Source organism: Nelumbo lutea, chromosome 3 (assembly GCF_056320005.1).
Source record: "Nelumbo lutea isolate HS-2025 chromosome 3, American lotus-T2T, whole genome shotgun sequence".
Lineage (NCBI taxonomy): Eukaryota > Viridiplantae > Streptophyta > Magnoliopsida > Proteales > Nelumbonaceae > Nelumbo > Nelumbo lutea.
This window is the reverse complement of record NC_142686.1, coordinates 111,322,191-111,332,364: the sequence shown is the minus strand read 5'-3', so window position 1 is coordinate 111,332,364 and position 10,174 is coordinate 111,322,191. Positions and strand designations below refer to the sequence as shown.

General features: G+C 41.7%; 1 protein-coding gene and 1 long non-coding RNA gene across 2 annotated transcripts; one reads left to right on the top strand and one right to left on the bottom strand.

The window, feature by feature from the left end:
- Nucleotides 1-2,068: 2,068 nt before the first annotated feature.
- LOC148867642 (uncharacterized) lies at nucleotides 2,069-4,803 on the bottom strand. Its single transcript, XR_016110623.1, has 2 exons — nucleotides 2,642-4,803; nucleotides 2,069-2,351 (listed from the first exon to the last, which is right to left on the bottom strand). It is a non-coding gene; the product is annotated as an uncharacterized LOC148867642 (long non-coding RNA).
- A 468-nt stretch (nucleotides 4,804-5,271) lies between these two features.
- LOC148867641 (COBRA-like protein 7) lies at nucleotides 5,272-9,800 on the top strand. The gene is made up of 2 exons (XM_088974620.1): nucleotides 5,272-6,091; nucleotides 8,015-9,800. Exons 1-2 carry the CDS (start codon nucleotides 5,551-5,553, stop codon nucleotides 9,442-9,444), a joined length of 1,971 nt encoding a protein of 656 aa, XP_088830746.1. The 5' UTR covers nucleotides 5,272-5,550; the 3' UTR covers nucleotides 9,445-9,800.
- The last annotated feature ends 374 nt before the right edge of the window (nucleotides 9,801-10,174 follow it).

Here is a 10,174-nt window from a genome sequence, read left to right as displayed (position 1 = left end):
CCTCCCCACCAAGCGTCTGTATCGCTCAGGGTTAGATAAGAGGGCCCCATCTGTCAAGGCGAGATTGTGATTCTGCTCCAGAGGAAAAGGAGTAGGTTTTGCACCAATAAATCCAACTTCAGAGATAATATCCAAAGCATACTTTCATTGTAACAGAAAAATTTCTGTTGAATTTCGAGCAATTTCAATGCCCAAAAAATATTTCAATGATCCCAAGTCTTTCATATGGAAGCAGTCACTCAAATATTTCTTGAAGACTTGAATTGCCATACGATCATTACCTGACACGATAATATCATCCACGTATACGAGAACAAGCATATGCACCCTGTCCCAACGAAAGGTGAAGAGGGAGTAATCTAAACATGATTGTTGAAACCCATATATCTTCAGGGTTGCGGTTAATTTAGCAAACCAACATCTCGATGCTTGTTTCAAGCCATACTGAGATTTTTGCAACCGACACACCATACCTGGTTTATTTGACTGAAAACCCGAAGGCATTCGCATGTAGACTTCCTCATGAAGATCACCATGCAAGAATGCGTTCTGTACGTCCATTTGATGAAGCTCCCAATTTCTAGCTGTTGTGATTGCAAGGAAGATATGGATAGTAACCATTTTTACAATTGGGGCAAAAGTTTCATTATAATCAATTCCCTCAACCTGGTTGTTCCCAAAAACCACGAGACGAGCTTTATATCTTTCCACTGTCCCATCAACGTTATACTTGATTCGATAAACCTATTTGCATCATATGGCTCATTTTCCGGATGGCAAAGGCTCCACAATCCATGTCTGATTATTTTCAAGTGCCTGTATTTCTTTCTACATAGCATCCCTCCATTTTTCATCCTTTACGGTATCAGCAAAAGAAGTGGATTCAACTCTTGTAGTGATAGCTGCCAAGAAAGCACGATATTGACAAAAAAAATGTTATAGTTCACATAGTTATCTATGGGGTAAGGATTACCTACAGAATGTGATTGGCCGAGTGAGCTTGCAAAGGGACGCGGAGAGGGACTCAAGCGCTGTGTGGTGTGAAGCACATAGTCTCTTAACCTTGTGGACTGTTGTTTCTGTCGATGCCCACACCCTAAATGAGCATCAGAGTGCTGTTGTTGCTCAACATTGCCACCCCCCCTGACGTCAGGTCTGTCTTTGCTTGCATTTTCTGTGGTGACGTCAGAAAAATGCATGGGTGCACTAGTATTGGCATTCAGGTCTACATGGGTTCCTTCTTCTACATTGACTCCTTCAACTTCATCTTGTTGGTTAGTCTCCATCTCGCCATTTTCCAGTCCAGGTGAATAAGTGGATGGTACCAACACCTCATCTGTCCCACTTATTCTACAATCTTGTGCTTTATTCGGCCGTGCATCCTCTTTGTGTGCATACGGGAATTCATGCTCAAAGAAAGTAACATCTCTAGAATCAAAGAGCATGTTGGACTCTAGATCATATAAGCTTCATCCTTTCTTCCCAAAAGGATACCCGACAAAAACACACCGTTTGCTTCGACTAACAAATTTATACCCTCCATGACCATGATTGTGCGCATATGCTAAGCAACCAAAGACACACACATTATCATAAGGAGGTCGCCCAAATAACATTTCATAGGGAGTCTTTCCCTTTAACAAAACGGACGGTGTCTGATTGATCAAATAACATGCGGTCAAGACATATTCCCCCAAAAAATCAATAGGCAAGCTAGCTTGAAAGCACAAGGCTCGGGCAACATTAAGTATATGGCGGTGCCTGCGTTCAACCCTCCCTTTTTGTTGAGAGGTCCTGGCACAAGTGGTTTGATGAATAATGCCACTTTCAGCAAAATAACTAGCCAAACAAACAAACTCAGTCCCATTGTCAGTATGGATCACCTTGACAGGTTTGTTAAATTGCCTTTGAACCATAGCAAAAAAAATTCGAAGGACTCGTCCCACTTCCGTCTTATCAATCAGAAGATAAATCCAAACGCCTCTAGAAAAATCGTCCACTATAGTCAAGAAATAATGTGCACCACAAGAAGCTGCAGTTCTATAAGGACCCCAGAAATCACAATGAATTAACTCAAAAATATCGGATGCTTTATTATTACTAGGAACAAACTCTTCTCGACATTGTTTAGCTCGAAAGCATACATCACAACCCTTAAAACTGCTAGTATGCTTAGTACAAAAAAGTAGCAATTTAATAATTCTATAAGAAGGATGCCCCAACCTTTGATGCCAAATATCCAACGTTCTGCTCTCTATAATCTTCATTGCTCTTGTTGATGCAATGCTCCGGAAATAATAGAGTCCCTCTCGTTGCTCACCCGCTCCAATCAGCATTCTCGTAGTGTGGTCCTGTATCACACAGAATTTGTTAGTGAACTGGATGATACAATTTGATTCCTCAATTAATTGTGATATAGAAAGTAAATTGCAATTCAAACTAGACACATATAAAACACTAGTCAGTTTCAGGTGATCGTCTAGTGCAATTGTGCCTTCTTTTTCTGCTATTGTCGCTTTCTGGTCTAGCAGCCTAACAGAGCACGGAATGATATTCTTTATGTCTCTCATCGACTCGAGGTTTCCTGTCATATAATGAGAGGCCCCTGTGTCTATTATCCATTATGACAATTTTTGCTTACCACTTAGTAATTGACTCCCTTCTTTCTGTGTGTTCAAAAGGTTGGGTAACATGTTCCACTGCTCACTACTCAGTCCATTTAACCCGGTCTTGGCTGCATCGATTGATTCTCCTTGAGACGTATTGCCTTGCGTAGAGGCTTTGGCTGTATTGGCCTCAGCTTGGTTGTCACGACCTTTTCCTCCTACCCCTGTTCGTTGTTTCTGTCCACCCGCCCTCGGCCTGTTCCACGAGTATTATTTTTTGGCCGATCACCCCACCATTCAGGGTAGTCGATTAGTTGAAAACAAGACTCTACATCGTGGCCTATCTTGTTGCAGTGAGTACATGCTGTGTTCTTGTCTCTGCCTTCGCTTTGCCTCTTTCCTGTGTGGGCTACGAAGGTCACGGCTTCAGTTTTCTCTTCCTTTGTGCGCGTCATAGTCTAAACTTGCTCTTCTTGAATCACTATGGCATAGGCTCGATTCAAATTTGGCAAGGGTTCTGTACTCAGTATATGCGAACGCACACCTCCATAGACTATGTCATCTAGCCCCATCCAAAATTGATGAAGTTTCTCTTCATCTCGCTTCTTATCCAACACCCTACTTATGTCGCAACTGCACTTGCCACCTTGACAAGTGGGATATTGCTCATAATTTCCCAATTCCTCTCATATCATCTTGAGTTTGCCATAGTAATTCAGAATCGTCATACCTCTTTGTTTGCAATCCGCCAGCTCGGATTTGAGTTGTTGAACTCGTGGTCCATTACCAACAGAAAATCGCTCCTTTATGTCGTCCCAAAGTGTCTTCGCAATCTTAGTGTACGTTACGGTTGAACGTAAATTTGGTTCATTCGTATTTAGAATCCATGACACAAGCATGGAATTCACCATCCACCAATCTTCTAATTCCACTGAATCCTTCAAAGGTTGTTTTACCGATCCATCGATGAAGCCGAATTTCTTCTTGGCTCGCAGCATCGTTCTTATTGTTCGAGCCCATTCATCATAGTTGTCACCTCTAAATTGGATCTGTGTGATAATGCTCCCTGGATTGTTATTGGTTGATAGAAGGTAGGGTGAGATCATGTTCCTTGGACATTGACTGCCGCCCTGATCCTTGTTTTCAGCCATGTCGAGTATAGTGTTGGTGCCGCAGAAGAGAAATTGCTGCAGAACGTTGATTCGCCGGAAGAACTCTGTGAAAAATCATAGTGCCGCACTGATCTGGTCTGTGAAAAACATAGCATCGGTCTAAAAAACACAGCGCAGAACGTTGTTGCCACTGATCCCTGGTCCGAAGTGCCGCAGCTGTTCACCGAAGGAGACGATGAATAGTGATACTTCAGAAACCAGAAGGAGTGTCGCCGTTGATCACTGGTCCAAAGTGCCGCCGTTGTTCACTGAAGGAGACGATGATCACCGCAGGAATGTTGCCGCTGATCATTGGTTCGTTTTACAAGTGTCGTCGTTGTTCAACGAAGGAGATGATGAATAGTGATACTTCAGAAACCAAAAGCAGTGTCGTCGTTGATCACTGGTCCGAAGTGTTCCCGTTGTTCACCGAAGGAGACGATGATCACCGCTGATCACCGATTCGTTTTACAAGTGCCACCGCTGTTCAACGATGGAGACGATGAATAGTGATACTTCAGAAACCAGAAGCAGTGTTGCCGCTGATCACTGGTCCGAAGTGCCGCCGCTGTTCACCGAAGGAGACGATGATCACCGAACAAATGTCGCCGCTGATCACTGGTCCTTTGCCGGTGCCGAACGATCGTTGCTGCCGCCGTTGATCTCCAGAGTGCCGAGGCTCTGATACCATGTAAAACCAGAGCTTCTCTGGTTTCTACTGTCTTATCTTTATTCACTGACAATACCGAAATATATACACTCGAGTCTCCTACGTTTACAAGGATAAGGAGAGAAGATGTATCGGACACTCCTGATTCAATTACAGTTACAACAGAGACTTTCAATCCTAATTGTAATCCTAACAGCAAGGCTTCACGTAGGCTCGTATACGGTGGAGCGCAGGATATTGGATGGCTGGATGCTATGATGTTCCGCCTTCGTCCCCAGAAGTCCTGTAGTGAGGTGGAGAGGTAGGGATCATCGAACTCTACTTACAGCTCCAGACCAAGCAGGGCATAAGCCAGATATGCGACAACGGCGAGAATGATTTTCAGGAGAAAGTAAATGTGGAGGTAGTAAAGTGCCAGAATGACGTTGGGATACTGATACGGAGGTGGGGAGATTTTGTTCGGTGGTAAGAGGAATCAGATGAACAGTTTTTTTTTTTTTTTTTTATTTTAAAAAAATTACCTTATTTAAAAATAATAATAATATTTATTGATAATAAAACTCAAAAGTAATATAATCCCTTTAAACTTTAAAGTCCAATTTAAAAGTGCGGCCTACCATGGATCTCAGTGGGCTTTCTATGTCCCGGATTTAAATTCAAAATTTAGCCGTTCGCGAAATTTTTGAACAAAGGAATACGACGAGGCCGTGGGTCCGTGGCCCGCCGAGCCCGGACGTCAGTGTTCCATACGCTGGCATGTGGGGCCCATAGACACGGAATACTGAAATTGTGTTACGTAGCAAGTAATACACAGCCAAACGACCACTGCAGATGCGTGGGTTGCGCCGGATTCAAATTGCCTTTTAAACGCGCAATCTTCCCCACGCAAAAAAGAAAGAAAGAAAGAAAGAAATTAATCAAGGATTAACGCAAAAAATCCTTTTTGCTTCACGACACGACAGAAAGGAGAAAGCCGTGGCCCTCGGTCAAAGTAAGAAGTAAAAAGTAAAAGCAGCTGGCCTCACACAGAGCTTCCTTCTCACTTCTCAGTTCTCACTGTTTATTATTTCTCGCATCCCTCTCTCATATCTTTCCTTCTTCTTCAATCCCGAAGAAACCCAGAATGGCCTTCCACAAACTCCGTTTCCTTGTCTTCTTTTTGTTCTTGTTCACCATCTGTGTCCCAATCTCAATCAATGCCCAAAACCAGGCCCCTGCACCCGCCCCTGATGCCTGCAATGGCATCTTCTTATCCTACCTCTATATCAAGGGTTCCCGTCTTCATCCCATTGTCACTAACCCCTCTCTCCAACCTTACAGGTTCGAGTCCACCCTCAGGATCCTCAATAACGGTCTCGAAGACCTCAAATCCTGGAAGGTCTTTGTTGGGTTTCGACACAACGAGGTTCTTGTCTCTGCTTCTAATGCCGTTTTGGCTGATGGGACCAGCCTCCCCGCCAGCGTTGGTAATGGCACCTTCTTTGCTGGATTCCCCACCACTGATCTCAAGACGGCCGTCGAGACCGCCGGTGATATTAACCAGATGCAGGTTCTGATTCAACTGATCGGTACCCAGTTCGGCGTTAAGGATTCAAGTGTTCCCATGCCCTCCAACATTTCTCTTGTCAATGATGGCTTTTACTGTCCCAGATCCACCATGCAAGGTACTTTGCTATCTTCTCTAATTCTCTGTAAATTAACCAATTGAATGGCTTTTATTTGTGTGTTCGCATAAATGATTTGGTTTTGGCTTTGTTATCCACCAGTGTGTGTCTTTACCTCTATTTAAAATCAAAGCCTCAAAAGGTCTTTGATCGTTTGTGACCGTTGGAGAAGATTTGGAAGATAAGAAATCTGGATTCGGGTTTTATTAGCACATAACTACTGACAGTAGAATGGTGAGGATTCTAGGTTTTATAATTCGTCTATTAGATTTGTGGGAAGTCTATCAGTGCTATCAATGCTGAATGCTAACTAGACAGAGATTGTTTAGAAGAGTTGTCCATTTCATTGTTCGAGGGGTTCCATAGGTGAATTTAGCAGTTTTTAGAATTGGAGATGAAATGAAAAAGAAGAGAAAAGCTACCATCGCCTTCATTTTTATTTGATTTCTTTTCCCTTTTGGAACACTTATTTCTTATATTCACTTCACCTATCGTTGTGTGTCATTTACCTCTGTGTATCTCTTATGGCTAATATGTAGAATGATCAAGTTTCTTCCATTTAGCATCATGTTAGGTTTCCTCTTTCAGAGAGTTATGAGGATTACAAATACAAGCATTCAGAAAAGGAATTAAAAAATCTGAACAAAACACAAAAATAGTTCCAAACGATGTGATGATAAAGATTTGTTCTTCCATTGTGGGATTTAACTTGTCGCTTTGCAGGCTTTTACTTGTATAATGATTAAACAGATTCCCGTTTTGTTTCTAGGTCTTGAGGGGTTTGCCTTGTTAAGCTGATGCATTTGTGGATATTAAAGGGAAAAAAATGAAGAAAAAGATACAAATGTCCTTATGAGAAAACAAGGAACAATCAGTATAGATAAATGTTGTAATTCAGTTGTCTTCTGGTTTTGGGTGCTTTCCTGCCTAAGCATGGGGATTTATGGGGTGTGAAAGACAATTAGACAACAGTGATCTAACTTGCCACTGTTTATGTTGTTTTTTTTTTTTCCCTTTTGTATTTTATAAAATTTTCTGGAGTTGTCCTCTGTTTCTGAGGACTATGGAATTTATCAGAAGAAGAGATAACCTTTGGTGGCTTTTAGACCAATTTCATTTTATCTGTAGACTAGGCATTAAGAGAAGTAAAATCAAAATCCATTTAAAATTATGTTTGAGTTTCAACCCCATATATATGTTCCTAGCACGTCATCATCATCCAAGCCCTCAGTGGTGGATCCAGGACCTTTGATTAGTGGGGGCAAGCATTACCATAACATCAGCTTAGTCATAACATTTGAGTAACTAGAACAAAAATTTGAGAATAACATATTTTTCACTCTAAATATTTTAAGAGCAATAGATACATCTCAGAAATGAATCACCTTTTCTCCTAGATTTTTCTAATATTCTCAAGCATATAAGGATCTAAAAACTAAAAAGAAATAAAAGAAAACATTTTCACCAACACAGCAACAGTTAGGACAATTTTGCATAAAAAACTAGGGGTTGTAATTTGTAGAACACCAATAAAGAACAGAGATAAAAGGGAAGGACTCTACTTAGTTCATATCTCTTCCTCCTTCACAGTCCAGCAACCTGCTCAAAGCCTCTAACCCTTACCCCTTTAGTTTTCAGGATAATGCTTGTCAGTTGTCATATTGGAATAAGATTCACTTCACTTCTCATTGTTTCAGTTTTAGATTTTAAGTAGGTCCTGGGACATGGGTGTCATTATTGGACCCCTTGCTGCTGACAAAAAAGGATCTCCTATTATTTTATTTGAGTGCCCCGGGGGGCAATCATGAAAAAAATTAAAAATTTTCATTATCCACCTATGCAAACCCTTATCCCAAGTATATGAGATCAGTTATATATGTTCCTGGTACATGATATAAATATGGATGTTCTCGTGTTTTGCAGGAATAAAAGAGATGCATGTATGCTGCACAAAGGACCCGACCTTTAAAGCAAATGTTACCTCAGAAGAGTTCCTGCCCCGCCAAAGTGGTGATCTCACTATTACCTATGATGTAACCAGTTCATATGACACAAATTATTGGGCTCAGGTCACAATCTCAAATCACAACCCTATTGGTCGTCTTGATAATTGGAAATTGAACTGGGACTGGAAGAGGGATGAATTTATTGCCTCCATGAAGGGGGCTTATCCATCTGTTGTAGATACAACAGACTGCTTCTTTGGCCGGCAAGGTGTGTTCTACCAAGGTCTGGATTTTTCTACTATCTTAAATTGTGAGAGAAGTCCAACCATTATTGATCTCCCTCTGTCAAAGGCCAATGACTCGAAGGTTGGATTGATCCCTTTCTGTTGCCGGAATGGGACAATCCTGCCCCCAACCATGGATTCAAGCAAGTCAACTTCAGTTTTCCAGATCCAGGTCTATAAAATGCCACCGGATCTTAATCGGACCCAGCTCTTCCCACCACAGAATTGGAAGATCAATGGCACACTCAACCCAGAATATAAGTGTGGGTCTCCAGTACGTGTGAGCCCTAGCCAATTTCTGGACCCCAGTGGGATGCCATCAAATTTATTGGCAGTTGCTAGCTGGCAAGTGGTATGCAACATTACACGCTCTAAGGATTCATATCCAAGATGCTGTGTTTCATTTTCTGCATTTTTCAATGACTCTGCCATCCCATGCAAGACCTGTGCCTGTGGTTGCCATAGTAATCCAAGAAATACCTGTAGTACTACCGCATCTGCACTTCTCCTTCCATCTGAAGCTCTTCTTGTCCCATTTGAGAACCGAACAAGAAAGGCTTTGGCTTGGGCAGACCTTAAACATCTAACTGTTTCTAAACCATTACCCTGTGGCGACAACTGTGGAGTCAGCATCAATTGGCACTTATATACAGACTATAGCCGTGGTTGGAGTGCAAGAATAACCCTCTTCAATTGGGGTCAAACTAATTTTGCAGATTGGTTTGCTGCAGTGCAATTTGACAAGTCAGCACCTGGTTTTGAAGCAATGTACTCCTTCAATGCAAGTCTGCTGGAAATGCAAGGTGTAAGCAACACAATATTTATGCAGGGTCTTCCAGGACTAAACTATCTTGTAGCAGAGAACGATGAGACTGATCCCAGAATGCCTGGGAAACAGCAGTCAGTTATCTCATTTACAAAAAAGAAGACCCCTGGTATCAATGTGGCAGGTGGAGATGGATTCCCCACCAAGGTTTTCTTTAATGGAGAAGAGTGTTCTCTCCCCTCAGTTCTCCCAACAAACACTGGTTATAAGATGGTAGCATCTCAGAGCATTTTGGGCTTTCTTCTAGCTGTTGCAGTTCTCATGTTAATGCAGCAATTACCATGGCTTGATGCATGAAGGCTTGTTTCTTACCTTATGCAAGATTATTTGATTCTTTTTCTAATTTGATTGATCAGTGCTGGATTGGCAGTTTGAATGGCGGAAGATGAAGAAACCACCGTTGGAGTGTATGGGGAGCTCCTGTTGTTTGTTCGCAACAATGGTTGCAGAGACCTCAAGATTTGGAGGGAGGGCTGAAAGTTTCACTCGACAATTAAACCTGTAAGGAATTGGAGCTATGATTCATTTGCCTTTACGTGTACCTGTAACATGCAATATTTTAATACGTAAGAACAATATTAAGTGCGAGAAATGTTGAGTTAAACATTTTTATTTCTTCTTATGAGGTAAATCCATTCATTTCATTTACCTCAGTTGAGCGCATGAGTAGATCAAGTCGCAAATCTCAAGTGACTGAGTGAGCAGGTGACCTGCTGGTCTCAGCTTTCTGGAATTTTGGTGACATAATCATTTGATCCTTTCCTGAAGGAGTCTTGATTCGGCTATAGACCAATCTGTTCTTAATGTTTTATTTTAGCTTGTTCATGTGCTTTTTTCTCCTGCTTCTGCTGGGTGGTTATTTTCTGCTATTTATTCCATTCTTGAAAGTTTTTGGGTTTTTAATCCTTTCCCTATTGTCGATTATACAAGAGGAAGGAGTTGATATTAGAGTTGACACCTGCAATTTTAGGGGTTTTTTGTCTTTTAAATAGGGTAAATTACAAAGGCCCCCTTTATTCTATTGGGG